Source organism: Zychaea mexicana, assembly GCF_025766255.1.
Source record: "Zychaea mexicana strain RSA 1403 chromosome Unknown BDB00scaffold_48, whole genome shotgun sequence".
Classification (NCBI taxonomy): Eukaryota; Fungi; Mucoromycota; class Mucoromycetes; order Mucorales; family Lichtheimiaceae; genus Zychaea; species Zychaea mexicana.
In genome coordinates this window covers 231,609-247,118 of record NW_026516711.1, presented here as the reverse complement: position 1 = coordinate 247,118, position 15,510 = coordinate 231,609, and the positions used below count along the sequence as shown (strand labels likewise).

General features: G+C 43.5%; 5 protein-coding genes across 5 annotated transcripts; all 5 read right to left on the bottom strand.

Annotated features, from left to right (window-relative positions):
• Positions 1–1,546: 1,546 nt before the first annotated feature.
• Positions 1,547–3,337, bottom strand: BDB00DRAFT_910431 (major facilitator superfamily domain-containing protein; the record flags this gene model as incomplete). The annotated part of the gene is made up of 5 exons (XM_053128655.1): positions 1,547–2,107; positions 2,213–2,487; positions 2,576–2,921; positions 3,041–3,163; positions 3,242–3,337. 5 exons carry the CDS (start codon positions 3,335–3,337, stop codon positions 1,547–1,549), a joined length of 1,401 nt encoding a protein of 466 aa, XP_052978667.1.
• A 6-nt stretch (positions 3,338–3,343) lies between these two features.
• Positions 3,344–4,652, bottom strand: BDB00DRAFT_910428 (uncharacterized protein; the record flags this gene model as incomplete). The annotated part of the gene is made up of 4 exons (XM_053128654.1): positions 3,344–3,686; positions 3,775–4,258; positions 4,340–4,441; positions 4,518–4,652. 4 exons carry the CDS (start codon positions 4,650–4,652, stop codon positions 3,457–3,459), a joined length of 951 nt encoding a protein of 316 aa, XP_052978666.1. The 3' UTR covers positions 3,344–3,456.
• A 691-nt stretch (positions 4,653–5,343) lies between these two features.
• Positions 5,344–9,045, bottom strand: BDB00DRAFT_828838 (P-loop containing nucleoside triphosphate hydrolase protein). The gene is made up of 12 exons (XM_053123891.1): positions 8,907–9,045; positions 8,696–8,819; positions 8,575–8,589; positions 8,413–8,493; positions 8,327–8,350; positions 8,174–8,248; positions 7,826–8,086; positions 7,666–7,761; positions 7,499–7,582; positions 6,930–7,432; positions 6,274–6,841; positions 5,344–6,138 (listed from the first exon to the last, which is right to left on the bottom strand). Exons 1-12 carry the CDS (start codon positions 8,929–8,931, stop codon positions 5,526–5,528), a joined length of 2,469 nt encoding a protein of 822 aa, XP_052978665.1. The 5' UTR covers positions 8,932–9,045; the 3' UTR covers positions 5,344–5,525.
• Positions 9,030–9,670, bottom strand: BDB00DRAFT_828836 (uncharacterized protein). The gene is made up of 4 exons (XM_053123890.1): positions 9,503–9,670; positions 9,334–9,413; positions 9,216–9,249; positions 9,030–9,144 (listed from the first exon to the last, which is right to left on the bottom strand). Exons 1-4 carry the CDS (start codon positions 9,614–9,616, stop codon positions 9,082–9,084), a joined length of 291 nt encoding a protein of 96 aa, XP_052978664.1. The 5' UTR covers positions 9,617–9,670; the 3' UTR covers positions 9,030–9,081.
• Positions 9,671–9,905: 235 nt separating this feature from the next.
• On the bottom strand, positions 9,906–15,472 carry BDB00DRAFT_828831 (TRAPP II complex). Its single transcript, XM_053123889.1, has 15 exons — positions 15,264–15,472; positions 15,039–15,154; positions 14,881–14,964; positions 14,648–14,815; positions 14,056–14,531; positions 13,862–13,979; positions 13,310–13,774; positions 13,008–13,230; positions 12,750–12,935; positions 12,372–12,688; positions 12,208–12,305; positions 11,885–12,145; positions 11,666–11,824; positions 10,881–11,600; positions 9,906–10,790 (listed from the first exon to the last, which is right to left on the bottom strand). Exons 1-15 carry the CDS (start codon positions 15,427–15,429, stop codon positions 10,319–10,321), a joined length of 4,029 nt encoding a protein of 1,342 aa, XP_052978663.1. The 5' UTR covers positions 15,430–15,472; the 3' UTR covers positions 9,906–10,318.
• Positions 15,473–15,510: the final 38 nt, after the last annotated feature.

Here is a 15,510-nt window from a genome sequence, read left to right as displayed (position 1 = left end):
AGTCACAAATCTCGGTGCACCATTTTTAGTGACACCCGTTATTTACTAATTGCGCCTGGAATGACAAGGTAAGACTATTTTATACAACAATCATAACTCTAAAGCAACCTTTATAATAAGTTTTAACACAAAGCATATAGTAGTTTCCCATGGAGAAATGCTAGCAAAAAGAGAAAGTCAAGCCTATCAAGTAATTAAATAGTTCAACTAGTAGCTGTGCACTTTTTTCTCGTCTTTTTGATTTCTTTTTCTCGGCAAAACAATAGCCAAAGTTCCGTCTCCTTCATGCTACGTAATCCACATTCATGGTAACGGAATAGTATCGATTCAGATTCATCGCTGAGTCATAGGTGCCTCGTCCTTGGCAGCACTTTTTAGTGATCTGTGGAACGGCATTATACAGGTTTTGACCATTGTCTGTAGGCACACGTACACCTGTATGTGGTAGCTGCATCTGGTTTCTGTTTGTGTGACGCCGAACCAGGATCATCACCACCCTTTTCTGGTTGTGATAGTGGAGGTGCTAAGTCATCCGTAGTATTATTACCATTCTTGTCATTAGCAGTGTGAGGTCCTTTGAACTACTGCTGCTACCAGTATTAAAAAGCCTGTGAATATGATCGCTAATGCTGATATACGGATTTTTTGGACCATTTGAAGATTTTAAGCAGCAGAAAGCAAGAAGGCGAATTTTAATATTCGGTGGTGGAATGACATGAGGATGATTCCACCGCCCCACATGCCAAACCGGAGAAACTGCTGCAGGAAGACAAAGTTTCTAGCCTGATCATCTTCTGCGTGTTAATAGTCGTGGATTACATTGCACAGCAGCTTTCTCATACTACATTTTAATGGCTAGCGAGCTGATAGTTCTGCTTGTATGGCGAAGAAAATTTGCCCATACTGTGTCAAATAACCCTTATATAATTCTCAGCACAGTGTAACATTTCGTTCATAGTGTAATAGTAGTAGATACGTTTAGACTCCAACTTTTTCTCCCTTTAAGGCGTACTATTGCCAGGTTCTGCAGCTGGTGGGAAGCTGAGCTGCGTTATTCGAGGAACTTGTGTCGATCAATTTGCCGTTCAATGTTTGAAGTTTAAAAGACAGAAGTCATCCATACAGCCATTATATCCTATATGCTCGTATGATTATTATTAGAAGTGTATACAGTTGACCCCCTTTAATGTCAACCCTCAAGTACACCTGAAAGTGTTGACGCTAACGGGGGTTGACGTCAAAGGGGGTGGCACAAAGTTTAACTGTATAATAAAAATATTAAACCAGCGCACCCCGACACAATGTATGTATGCAACAGAGTCGTTCCTAACAATGTATTTTCAACCAACAACGAAATAACCTCTTTCGATTGGATATCTTTGACCTCAATAAGAAGTCAACCCTGGCCAAGGTGTTGACATTGACCTTATGTAAAAGTTGAAATTTATCTCTGCTAAAATGTGAGGTTCTCAGAAAAAGGTTGACCATATCGCGGGTTGACATTAAAGGGGTTGACATTAAAGGGGTCCACTGTATTCTCATTGATTTACAACATGTAAACATAATGTAGGTTCTCCACATCTGTCATGACTAGCTTATCCCTGTCCAGCGGTGGTGGCGGTAATTTGCCCTCTATTGACAGCTTTTTCCGCCTCTGCATCTCCCGTGCCATGATCATCCGAGCGTATAAAAACAAAAATATGGATATCCCTTGACCAGCGGCATACGTCAGCATTGCGCCCAAGTATTGTGGTGCTTGACGATGGGTCATAAGCAGAGGTGCGATAAAGTTGCCCAAGCAGTATGCAACCATCCATCCACCATTGTAAACAATTTTTTTAGTATAGCCTGCAACATTATTTCCCATGGACGTCATTAACGCAAAAATGATTGGATCCAGACTGTTGCACAAATATAGACCAAGTAGCTTTATGCCCGTACTGGTGCCAAATGTGAGCGTTAGTATGCCTGCCATGGCTATAGCACAGGATGCAGCACCGATGTAACAGAGGCTATCATTATACCGCCGTCGTATGAATAGTGCGACAACAGTCATTATCATATCTGGAATACATTGTGGAATATTTAATAGTACTGTTTCCTTGGTCTGTTTTTGTAATACACAAAAAGATAGGAAGCAGAAATAAATTATCAACATACTGTACAAACTACGTTTACGAATTAAAAATGCGGATAACGCGACAAAACTTACTGAATAACCCATATCCTGTATTAATTTCGAGTTGTAAAGTATAGTACAGCCATTTGTCATCATAGTCAATAACGTGATGAAAAAGTAACAGTAGAGCCTAGGTTCTCGAATCGCTTCCATTATCTGGTATCGCTGTACGCGTTTGTTTACAGTCACAGCGTTGTCCTGAATACGACTATCAATGATGGCATCCTGAGCAGGCGTCAACCGGAACCACCTCGAACGAGGCCCATCTGGAAGGAATATAAATACAACCACTCCGAATACTACAGTACCTATACCGAGAATGATTATATTCCTACATTGTTGTAATTACTGTTAAATCATGAAGTTACCACTCATGTATATACGAACTCTAAACACGAGCAACGATGCAATAGTACCATTCCCAGTTGCGGATACCAGCAAACGTATGCATATACGTCATGCCAAAAGTGATGATAGATCCGAGGACCGTGACAATTCCGTTCGCGAGTAGAAAAATAGTATTTGCGGTCGCTTGTTCGTCTCGTCGGTACATTATCGTGATTATTAAGAAAATAATAGGGTAGGCTGGTGCCTCAAGGAATCCTAGTACGAATCGCAGCACAAACACTTGAGCAAAGCTGCGGGAGATTGCTGTAAGTAGGAGCGTTACACCCCATCCAATAACGAGTACGCCGAGATATTTCGATAAGGGGAGCTTATGCAAGAGAAAGGCGTTTGGGATCTAGATACGTGCAGCTTCTTTCAGTTATTCTACTGCTATACAAGCGTCGCCAATGACTTTAAATTATTCTCAAACCACTGCCAATTGCCACTAGACAATGTACCATTCTGTCACTTTACCTGGCATGTCAAGTAACCAACAAAGATTATTGCTCCTGACCAGTTGAATTCTGCTTGTGAGAGCTTTATATCTTCAAGCATTCCCATGACGCTACCAAAATTTAAAGTGGTTCTGTCATGGATCTGGTGGGAAGGGAAAAAAAGTTAATAAGTGAGTCATATCAAAGCCTCGAAACAATAGATAACTCATTTTTCCTGTACCTGAAAGAACTGAATCGTCATCAGTTGTGGCAGTAGAACCCAATGTATCTTTCGCACCAAACTCTTTTCTTCAGCTTGGAAAGATTTGTCAAACATTACTTTCAGGTTTATTGGATAATGAAATTAAAATTTTTAAAAGAGTAAAAGAGGGGATAAAGATGCAGTGCGAGGAAACAGGTGAATCGTACATCGCTTTGCATTAATCACTCTGAGATTCAAAATGGCTGCAGCACCATGGCAGCTACGAAACCAAGGGTGGCGACGAGTGTAAAAATGTTGCTTTCAGGACTTGAATTACCAAGACTTTTTGTGGCTTCTTCGTTCGTCGTTCCATCACTCTCTTTTGCCTCGTCGATAACGCTTTGAGGTACAGCATTCTGTCCTTGGTGATAACCAGTGGTATTAAATGAGTGCTTGTCCGAAACGTACTCTGTGCTTTCTGCAGCTATTTTTTTTGTTTCAATTTGTACCAAGCATGAGTAAGGGGCATCTTTTCGCGTGACATGAAAAAAAAATACTAAATAAACTTTTACATTTCTTGTATGGCTTTGGATCGTTCAAGCAACCATCCAAACGAACCATGGTGTAGCCTTCATCCGAAATAGTATTGATCATTTGTGGTACTGTGGAGAGCTTGACTGTTCCTGGCATATCGTATTGCACCGAAATAAACGATCCTTTGGCATCATACGTATCCTTGTAACGTCTGAACGCTTTGCTGTAAATTTCAGAGACGTCACGATGGGCATAGTCTTGACTGTCCAGGTTATAGCCAACAAGGATGAAACCGAGGCTTTTCAACATGTTCTCGGTACGTGTATCTTCGGGCTCAGTGTAGTGAAGGCGTACATATTTGGGTGCCACGTGAATAAGCGTCTCAATAATGTGTGCCTTTTCAATAATGTCTCGGCGCAGTTCTTCATCGGTAAGCTTGGAAGAGTCGTCGTTCTTGACTCGGTAAGTCATGCCAATCAAATGGCCCGCTTTGTATGTGTTTTGGACAACCATCGCATACTGCTGTGTATAAAGCCTATTTTCCCAGTCATCCGCAAACCCTCTTATTTAGTAAACTTTCTGCTTACATAAGTTTGCTGACACTGTTATTACCCACCAGGAAGCATTCACGAAAAAGTTGGCTCGGGCATCTGCATGATTTAACTGGCGTACTATACCAGCAGTAGCGTCGCTAGGTCCTTCACTCTGTAATTCCAGGTAAACCGCGTTATAAAGAGCCGGGTATTCTCAAAACGTTAACAAGACAAAGTAAGATACATACATATGTTACGGCAATTTGTCCTTGGGTTCGGCATCCAGTTACTTGAGGAACAGGTGGTATTATTCCGGAGCCTGGGTTGGCGTCCGCTTGAATTTTAGTAGGCAAAAACGTTTCATCGACGCTATCTTCCTGCATTGCCGAATCATCGCCATTTTCTATGCCCATAAGAAACGTGCTCGTTTGTTTAGTGTTCAAATATCCCGATTATTAGAAAATATAAATGACTCTCAACGCCCCAAGAAAACTTACTGCTGTTCTCAACAATGCTATCTTGTGTTCCACTCACGGACTCCATCGACTCGTTTTCTTCTTGGTTCGCTGTGCCGTTGAATGATTCGGATGCTGGCGATCCTACTGGCTCCTCATAGCCACCTTTTGGTTCCAATTTCATAAACTCGTCGTTGTCTTTTTCTGCTGGTCCACGGCTGCTGTCATCAGGCATTCTCATATGGTCTTCTGGACCGCTGTCATCAACAAGAAAGGGTGGCAGATCATCTTTGCTGCCATCATACATCGGTGGGAGTTGGTTTTCGCTATCATCAAACATGGGCGGCTTATTTTGATACCCGCGACCGTCTTGCATTGGTGGATGTTGCTCTTTGCTGCTACTGTTGTTGTCATCAAAAATCGGTGAAGAGGGATTGTCGTCATTTCCAGGCATAGGCGATAGTGACTCTTCGCTATTATCTGGCATAGCTACGCCAATGCGCTGTATATCATCTGGTAAAGGAGCTGGCGTGTTGCTATCGACAGTTTCATTATAGGTGTCCAACACCATTTTTCCAGATCCACGATTGGCAAATACATTTTGTGCAGAAAATAGGAATAGAAGCAAAATAGTATATTGGTTACTTTTCATTATAATGCGTGGTGTTAAAGGAAAGCCAAAAAAAAAGAAGAGAAAAAAAAAGTGCGAAGATAAGAATATCGGAATAGGATAATAGCACACATTCCTATATGTTTGCTGCTAGTTCGCTCTGTAATAGTGGGTAGTTGCACGTTTAATTTTTATCTGTATGACATGCGTGGACCTATGTCATCATCATCGCTGTCATAACGGCGTCTACCACCTCCACCACGTCCACCACGTCCACGTCCACCACGTCCACCTCGGAAACCACCAGGGGGAGAAGGGTTGGCCGCTGCTTCCTCTGCCAATGTTTCCAGCCATGAGGGTACTTCCTGATTTGCACCCTTGAGTAATGTGACCATTGCTGGTGCCAGGTATCGATTGCCTCTGGTAAAGAATGTTGTGGCTCGTCCTGTGTTGCCAGCACGTCCAGTACGGCCAATGCGATGTACATAGTCGTCAATATCGGAAGGCAAATCAAAAGAGACAACATGTGTCACGTTGGGGATATCCAAGCCGCGAGCAGCTACTGCAGTGGCAACCATAATAGGTGTAAAGCCAGACTTAAATGCCTGCAAAGCTTCCTCACGTTCTGACTGAACCCGATCACCATGAATGGCCGTCGAAGGGAGTCCGTTTTGTCGCAAGTAGTCGCATACAGAGTCCGCCATGCGTTTTGTTTCCACAAATACGAGTGTCAAACCCTTTTCCTGATCGGCCTTGAGGATTTCCAGCAGCTTGGGACGCTTGAAATTGTCATTTTCAATAAGTCTATACAAATGCATAAAACGTCATAATTAAGTAATTTCATTAAATTTAAGAAAAAAAAACTTCCAAACTCTCAATATTCTCCATCCAGAATTAGCAAATCAGGCCTAAATTCCTTCAATAAAAAAGAAGACTTACTCCAATGTCTGTGTGATATTCTCCGATGTGGCGCCAACTCGACCCACGGACAGAAACACGTAATCCTTCAAAAAGTCGCGCGCCAAGATCTGGATATCGTCCGCAAATGTGGCAGAGAACATGAGTGTTTGTCGTTTGCCAGGGCCGGGCATATCCTCTTCTTCAACGATACGCCGAATTTGTGGATGGAAGCCCATGTCAAGCATTCGATCAGCCTCATCTAATACGAGATACTGAATATTGGCTAACGACAATCGTCTGCGCTCCAAGATATCAACAAGTCGGCCTGGAGTTGCCACCAGCAAGTTGCATCCACGGCCGAGCAAGCGTAATTGTGCTGAAATATCCGCGCCACCATAAGCGACACAGGGTCGGACAAACGAGCGATAGGTGAACTTTTTGGCTTCGTTGTAAATTTGCAGAGCTAATTCACGTGTTGGGGCAAGGATTAAAACCTCGGGATATGCTTTTCGGAAACTGCCAGGTCGTTCCTTGGGTGGTGTGCTGGGTCCCTTAAAGTACAAATTCGAAAGAATTGGGAACAAGAACCCAGCTGTTTTACCAGAGCCTAATTTTCGCATTTGTTAAAACATAAAGTAGTTGCGATTGCAATATCGTGCTACCCTCGTCGTCAGATGTGGAGAATGAAATCGTACCTGTCTGTGCGCACGCCATAAGATCGCGCCCTACAGTGACAATAGGAATCGAGTATTTCTGAACAGGCGTTGGCGTCGCGTAGCGTGCCAGTTTGATGTTATCCAGCAAGTGTTCGTCGATGGGTGGACTAGTAAATTTCTCGATGCAAGGAGGTACATTGTCGCCAGTTGTTTCAACGGGGATGTCTTCGTATTTGTCAAAGTTGATGCCTGTGTGCACCGACTCCTTATCATCTGCCGTTCCGAACAACTTCGCCTCTGTTATTTCATCGCGTTGGCCAATGACATGCTTCCCATCCTTCCACTGGCCCCTGCCATCATCCTTGGAACCGTTGGAAGCTGGCTCAACGAGCTGCATGTTACCCCAAGATCCAGACACACCAAAGCTGTTAGTCGATTGCGCTGGCTTATCCCATTCACTCAGACGGGCTGATGACTGGTCATCTCCAGTTTCTGCTGGCGCGCCCCATCCGCTTGTGCTTGAGGGAGTGCTGCTTCCCAAGCTATTGTTATGTAAAGATTAGCTATCAAACAGATAACTAAATCGTTTAACTTATTTGATTCATTACCTCTGATTGTTCGTAGTCGGAGCACCGCTATTGCTTGTTGCAGGTGCAGGTGCAGGTGCTGCGCCCCAACTGCTGCTGCCACTGCTATCGGAAAGAAGGAAAAGATGTTCACTTTAATTCCAAATTGCTCGCATACAAGAAATAAACGCAGTGTAGAAAAGACTAACCCGGTTGCTGCTTGTGTACTACCTCCCGAAGTACTACCTCCCAAAGTACTGCTGGAAGACTTGTTCGTGCCCCATCCACCACTTGGTTGAGATTGGCTAAATCGGCATGTTAATAGCAGCTACAACCTTTGCTTTTTCTGGCACGATAATCAACACAAACCTGTTGCTATCTAGGGCCTTGCTGCCCCAGCCATTATCGCTAGCTGGTGCATTTACTGAGGAACCCCAGCCGTTACCACTAGATCCAGTTTTTGCCGAAGAGGTCCATCCAACATTACTAGTAGTAGCAGTCTCAGAAGCCTTGTTTTCATCCCAGCCGCTGCTTGTGGTTAGTCCTTGAGAAGGCACCGTGCCCCAAGAAGACGAAGATGAGGTGGTGGTGGTGGTGGGGTTAGTGTTGTAGCCCCAGCCGCTTTGTTGGCTAAAAACAGTGTTGGACAAGTTTTAATACAATGCTCTGCACAGTCAAATAATGATATTGCGAACTTCCCATGTTGGTCTATCTTACCTCGACCCGTCCTCTGGCCGAGTTGTGTCGATGTTACTGGAAGGTGGGCCTTCATGCCATGTGCCTGAAAATTGGCTATAACATAGCGATATGTGTGAACACTTAACAAGCCATAGCACTAGTCACATGAGATTGTTTATTTTTCGTGCTTACTTGCTACGATTCTGTGGTGCGTTCCTAAACATAAAGAGAAAATTTAGCCGTAGCTCTGACGTACGAAAACAAAGATTATGCCATACTTGCTAGGACGATAACCGCGTCCACCGCCACCGCCACCACGTGGTCGGCTTGCGTTCATCTGCGCGTACTCATTCCATCTACTTATGCACGTCAATAACTTTTTCATATATGTGATAATAACCACACCTCCCCCTGCGTCGTTTTATCTTTTCTAAAGCTACCTGTTGTGTGCGCTGCTGAAGTTGGGGGGTTATGCGTGTGGCCGCGCAATACAATAAAGTTAGAAAGCTTTCTTCTTTTTTCGGCGTTTGCTGGAATTCGTTCTTCGATCAACTAACTTACCCGTCTGATCCAGCATCGCCGCCACCACCGCGACCACGACCACGACCTCTGCCTCTGCCTCCTCCTCTGTTACTGTTTGATTGTGCGCTGTCCCATGAACCGTCTCGTTGCTGTCCCCATCCACCTAAGCACATAGAATTCAGTTTCTTTTCAAAATCGGCATCTTGACTATCCCAACCCGGGCGTTACATGTTTCATCTTATAGTCTTACGTTGTTGATTATCCCAGCTACTCATTTTGATATAGAAAAGATTCTGCTACTTAAAAGACTGAAATAGTGAAAACGACAACTCGCGGAGATAATGAAAAAAATGATAGATTTTTATTTTATTTGTCAAGCTTGTTGTGTTTGTGGATGTATTGACAATCAAAATCATTACAGCTTCTTAGCTTTGCTGCTCAACACTGGACAGCATGCTGGACAAGGCCGAGTGGATCTTGGACAGAGCCTGTTTAAGTGATAATAACAATGATCAGACATATATTTTTACAAATATCTAAAAAAAACAATGCAACTTACATCGGCGATCTGGGCCTGGCCAGGGTGCTCATAGCTATGATAAATCACATAATGCAAGGATGTGAGATGATGTTGGAACAACTTCCTCTAGCGAGATAGGCAAATTAAGGCAACTTACGGGTCATCTTCGAGATTGCTCTTATCGCGATCATCAACGATGCCTTCTCGGTACTGCTCATCGATATGATGAAGCTTGTTCTGTAACGAATGCCATGCGTTAATGACACAGTAATTCACATATATTCTTACTTTTAAACGCTCTCCTCGCCCGTGATAAAAAAGCATACCTGGAGGTGCTGAACATCTTTAGCACTGTACTGAGTTTTGGAAACATCCTGTGTTTCCTTAGCGATATCCATCAATTGCTGGTGGACGTTTTGAAGATCTGGTGTTTGAGGCATAATGAAAATTGTTACGATCGATTGGTTGAAGAAGTTATTGCGGTTGAAAAAAAGCACTCTTTGGTCTTTTATAGAGGTTTTGCAAGGGTTTCGTTGATTTTTTTTACATCACAGTGATTTAGATCGCGATCATTATGCAGCGTAAATAACTGGCTCGGATGGCCTAGAGGAGGTAACACCACGGTTTTCAATGATGCTATCCGTCGCCCTTGTTAGTGTATGCGCTAAAACAAGGTCATCTGCCACACGCTTCACGCAATGTTTCTCCGAAGTTATAAAATGATGAATAGGGGATATACTGTATTAAATTAAATATACAAAGTTTGGCGACGTGCGCTCTCAAGCCGTTGGCTCGTTAACATCTATAATAGCCCACTCATGGTCGTAGTATGTTTCTCGAGTGTGCACATCTTCTGCATGGTAAAGAAATTCAAATTGCCCTCGTGACAGGAAACACAACGGGAGCTGATGTGTCACTATGCCGTTGTTTGGTGGCACCTGTCAAACAATCCAAAAGTTTTTAGTTTATCCGAGTCCATTTGTTCACATACCGCCTTTCCATTCAAAAAATTCGTTTTACCTCTGGAAGGACAACCTGCTGTAGCCCTTGCATTAGCAGCTTTCCCGATAAGTCGTACTCTTTTGCGCCATCATCATAGCTTTGTACAGGCTGTACACGAAGGATTAATTTAACAGGGTGCACTATGTGAGGATCGAGATGCGTGAGTTGCAATGCTTAAAATGATGCAATGAATATTTTCTCTTTGCGTAATAATAGCTACCATGACGATTGTGTATGGAGACTTCCATGGTAACAAAGTCATTGCATTTGCATTCAAAACGTCGATGTGTAGCCTTTTTCACGTTGCCCTTCATCTCGACAATGAATTCGATATCTTCTTTTTTCAGAATGCTCAATTGCATGGGAGTCAGTCGCAGCGAGGGTCTCAGATTTAGGATACCGTGACGACCTGTCGAGCAGCAACGCCATGTCGCCTGGATCCTTTTGAGCAGGCTTTCACGGTACCAAAACATTTGAAGACGTGCTCGTTCTTGCTCCGGAGGTATTTTTGGCCCTTGTGAAACAACAAATTGTTTGTTCGGTTCCAGTGATGGCACAGGCTTCAGGCATTCTTCAACATCCAAAAACAGTCGCTTGACAGGGACAGTGACTCTGTTGATATATTATATCATGGACTGTTAAAGAACAATGTCCCAACTGTTTCTTTTGATCTATTGAATTCATTTTTCATTTTTTCCTTACCGCTTAGTGGATCCAGGCTGAATAGTCACAACGGATGTCAACTTCTTATCTGTATTCTCGAGATCGCTGTTGTCAATAACAAACTCTACATCAAAAGGCACAGTCCAAGTATTGCGGACGTCCAGCGTCACCAAGCAATAATCGTTTCGGTTGTTCTCGTCGTCAAAGTGGCGCGTTATAAGCAGTAGATCCTCGATTGGTTGATCAAATGCGTTGCCTTTGTTTAGATCAATGGCTGATATGCGCTGCAGTGCACTGTCAATTTCGTTTTTGGGCACTGGTGCGCTGTGTCGTAGGTACAGAATATCCCAGTTGAGAGGTTCCAGATTCTGATAAACTGTAACAAGGACTGGCAGATAAAGCTGGCGGGTGTAAAAGGATGTTGAAGAAGACTGCTCCTTGCGGTTTAGATAACCGTAATCAATCTGGATCGTACCACCGGTACAGCCTCGCTTGCCATACACATTCACAATGATCTTCCATTGTCCACCAGGTGGTAATTGTATGTTTTTGCCCACAAATTGTGCCATTTGGTCTTTAGATCCTTCCCACGAAAATACGTGCATCCCCTTTGTATACAGTTCTATTTCGTACTGTTCTTCCATCGGTAGCTCAGGGTTCACTGGCAACGGGTTGGCGGTGGTTGAGTCCACAAATGATAAGCTCGTAAAGTCGACTGGGATATTACCAATGTTCTCGAGCTCGATTGAAATATGTGTCCTAGGTTTTTTATGCTGTTTAAGTACATGCCATCTGTTGCGCAATCGTTGCGACGAGTGTCTTACATTTCCCCTTCGTAGAGCATCACAGCATCATGTAGCAGAGATGTAGATTTGATCTTGAGAAGCGGTTGGTCGTCAATCACGTTAAGTTCATAGAACTGGATTGGTTTGAGTTCATCCGAAGTTTCTCGCTTGCGACTTGTCTGTAAAGCGTTCAAACCACTAAAGACCGTAGTCATTAGCCAATGGCATCTTATCAAGCCGTTTGACGATGAAATTTACCTTCGCTTCAGCTTGATAAGCTCATTCTTTGGTTGCTCCTCTTTAGTATATCTCCCTCTTGAATCTTTTGTCGCTTCCTTCATCTTCTGACTGTAGTCGATCAGGAACTCCTGTTCTGCAAAACCAACGATTTTGATGATACAACCACGAACAGTGAGTGTACCTGTTTCTTCTGGTGTACCCGTCAATCGAAGGTTCAATGTACCATTTGCAGGAATGGTAGCAGTTGCAGGGACAGCATTAAAAGGAACATCGGTCGTGCTAAAATACAAAGGCGGAACATATTAGTCTCTATATCCGGACAAAACGTAATAGTGATTTACCTTAATGCTACATTCTGGAGCTCTAAGTCGAACCCAAATGGGTTGGATAACGTCACTTTGAATTCACAAGTTTCATCCTTCACTAAGATTACTTGTGGCTAAAAGAATGGTAGCACTGTTAGTGGAAAACAGTGAGTGAAAATAGAGCTGCAAATGCAAGTCACCTTTTCGTTACGCTTTTGAGTGAATGGATTGTATATAAAAGGATCGCCGTTCGCTGCTGGAGTAGTAGCTGCTGCTGCCACGCTGTCCGCGATGGGATGCTGATATACGGCCTTGCGTGGGATGGGGAGGAGTGCTTCGATGTTAGAGACGATATTGACGCCCCAATAGTTCACGTTGCTTTCGACCTGGCCCACACGTTTCCCCATTGCCACAATTCGCTGAATTGAAGTTGCCAAACGAATTTGCTCATCCTTTGAGATATACTGGTATAGGTTCTTCAAAAGCACTGTTGTATAGTAAAGGACGGCACCGTAATCTATCACCATATAAAAAGATAAGCAACCGCACGAATTCTGAAACAAGCATTTAGTTGTTACCTGGTAATGCTTCAGCAATTGCGATACATTGACGCAAGATATCAATTTGAAGTTTCGGCCAGCCGAACCGTAATTGTTCCTTGGCTACAGCACCTCGCACACCATCCTCGACATCCCTTTGCTTGTTAGAACCATCATCCTGGCCTTGTAGCGCGCCCAAAGCACCACCGTCATGGACATTACGTTCTGAAATGATAAAGGAGCCATGAGTACGAAAAATTCCAGAAGCACGAGCTATATCTACAAAAACAACTTTACCTCCTAGTCCATACACCTCACATATACGCTTCAGAACTTGGAGAATACCGTCATCATTCTTGCTATGGTCCTTTTTGGTTTGATCGCGTGAGCTTGCCAACGTCGCTCGACTTTGAATCAACAAAGGCAGCATACGATTAACACTTTCATACATCAGCCACGCCGACTTTCGATGATAACCAATAGCGTTCAAAACACTTGACATATGCGTCATTATGTTGATCTACTCTCTTTTGGTGAGTTGTCAAAAAGTATTTTGCATAAACGTTAGTCGCCATAAAGTTTTCTCTCCTCGACTTTACCTGATCCACTAATGACAAGTCATCCAACCGAGCTGTCCAAACCTTGGTCACCCATTCTGCGATATCATGTCGGGGTATACCACTTTCTTTGTGTTTGATAATGTCATCGACAGACATGAACCGCTGAGGTCCGGTAACTGTGTCTGTCGAAGATTCGCCATTTAATCTGCCTTGGATCAACAGATTCAATACCTTGTCGCTCCAACCCCCATTTGCATATACTGTCAGCAAAAAGCGAGACATTTTGATCGCCGTTTCCGCATAAATCAAGCTGGGCATCGGGACCGTCGACGTGGTACTGACTTTACTATAATATTGGATTAAGGAGGCATAGCGCTGCATTACTTCTGAAAGAGTAGATCGTGGTCCACCAAGTAAAGACGATGGAGGAACTTCGCTCGTCGGAGACGACGGCGTCTCTCCTGGTATATCTCCCGGTGCGCTTTGTGTTCTGGATACAATATGCTATTATCATGGTAGCATTTAGTGTCTTTCCCTTGACCTTACCTTTTTTATCCCAACCACTCCCTTTTTATTACTGAAAAGCTTTACCCCAACATCCGCATGCAGATACTCCAGTAACAATGTGGCACAGGTCAAGCCTTCCAAAGCACTTCCCAGCCACAGATAGTCCGATGTAGTTTTCGTCAATTCGATTGCTTGGCTATAGCTGTAATGAAGTGTGAGTTTTTAATATCCCTGTCCTTACTTTCGATATGAGAGTTTGTGCGAGTGAAGTTACATACTGATTGACTGCATCTGGTAGACGACCTGCCAGCAAATACAAATCTGCCAATAATTTCTTGACGCGACCAGGTGTTCTTCTCTTTGTTTTTCCACTCTCGCCTTGACCATGCGTACTCGTTGATCGCGTCATCGTTGGTTGTGGAGAAGGGAGAGGTGGAGACATGGGTGTGCGAGGTAGTTTAGGTGAGAACGTTGATTGTTGTTGTGGTAGAGGCGGTGTTTGTGGATGATGATTCAATGGTGGAGGCTTAATATTGCCAACCGGAGTTGATGCACGTTTCAATAAGGATGATGACGAGGATTGCGTTGGTTTTGGAGGTTGTGATTGCCGATGATTGTTGTAAGGCGTTCCTGGTGTACTAACTGATGGCTGAGGCATAACGCCGTTGTTGTTTGTAGCTTCGAATTGCTGTGTAATATAATATGACCGAGGCAATGGGGATTCCAGTGAGGGAAGGTTCTCGATTCGATTCGCCTTTAGATTTATGTTAATAAAAATAGCAAATGTAAATGTAATATCATCCTTCAGACATCAAGTAGCATGCAATATGCACGCCCGATCCCAATTTCATCTCACACAAGTTAGCTTACCAAGATCGAAAACTGGCTGAGTATCTCGCTTGCAAAGTCGCATATCATGGTACTCATGTAAAAAGACATGTTACCGACATTGGGAATCATTATCAACCCTTTTGTATCATCTGGCTGCGTCTCTGTGGGATCAAATGCAAAACAGCGAGTCGCGATTGCCGTGGGATACTATGTTTTATACACGTTGCATGTATTAAGATATATGATAACTCATTCACTATATGTGTACTGACCTTATGCAACGTATCGACGAAATGCTTATATCCCTCACTTAGGTCCTTATCTTTCCACTCCTGACAATCCATAACACCAATAACCTAAAGCATATATAAGCACTTGTCAATAAAAGGGCTAGTACAGTACCTGGAGTACTGGTATTCGTGTCACTTACGCCAAAAATCCTACGATGAGGTTGAAAGTCTTCCAAATGAGCGTGATCGCGTGTATATGTTGTCGTGAATTGAAAGTGCATTTGGCCTTCCTGGAAGACCTGACTGCTGAACATGGCTACACAGCGAAACAGTTCGTTCAGTTCGTTTTCCTTACCCATTCCGTGTTTTGTAGAATCGTCTTTTCCCCGGCAATGTTTATTTGAGTCAGTATATGCTTATATTACCGCCTGCACCCTTTTGTAGGTCGGGCGTAACATCGCCGAGTCGAACAACGCTAAATTTCTTGACCAGCTCAACATGTTTCCAGAAGGTAGACGTTTTGATAGGAGGAACGGGAACCAGCAAAACTCGCACCCGGCAGGATGAGGTTATATTTGTTGCCAAGTCCATTCGGTAACACGTCTCGAGGAATCACTCAGGGAAAGAGAGAGCGTAAAAACCCTAAATTCATAAGCTGTACTGTACAACTGG

Coding starts and splice junctions, on each gene's coding strand:
- BDB00DRAFT_828838 (XM_053123891.1), bottom strand. CDS start 8,931: ATGAGTAGCTGGGATAATCAACAAC. Junction 8,087..8,173: donor CGGCCAGAGGACGGGTCGAG/GTAAGATAGACC, acceptor CACTGTTTTTAG/CCAACAAAGCGGCTGGGGCT. Junction 7,583..7,665: donor AGTACACAAGCAGCAACCGG/GTTAGTCTTTTC, acceptor TCTTTCCGATAG/CAGTGGCAGCAGCAGTTGGG.
- BDB00DRAFT_828836 (XM_053123890.1), bottom strand. CDS start 9,616: ATGCCTCAAACACCAGATCTTCAAAACGTCCACCAGCAATTGATGGAT. Junction 9,250..9,333: donor AGCAATCTCGAAGATGACCC/GTAAGTTGCCTT, acceptor GATTTATCATAG/CTATGAGCACCCTGGCCAGG. Junction 9,145..9,215: donor GCCAGGCCCAGATCGCCGAT/GTAAGTTGCATT, acceptor TCACTTAAACAG/GCTCTGTCCAAGATCCACTC.
- BDB00DRAFT_828831 (XM_053123889.1), bottom strand. CDS start 15,429: ATGGACTTGGCAACAAATATAACCTCATCCTGCCGGGTGCGAGTTTTG. Junction 13,980..14,055: donor CTACCAGATGCAGTCAATCA/GTATGTAACTTC, acceptor ACTTCATTACAG/CTATAGCCAAGCAATCGAAT. Junction 13,231..13,309: donor ACTTGTCATTAGTGGATCAG/GTAAAGTCGAGG, acceptor AAAAGAGAGTAG/ATCAACATAATGACGCATAT.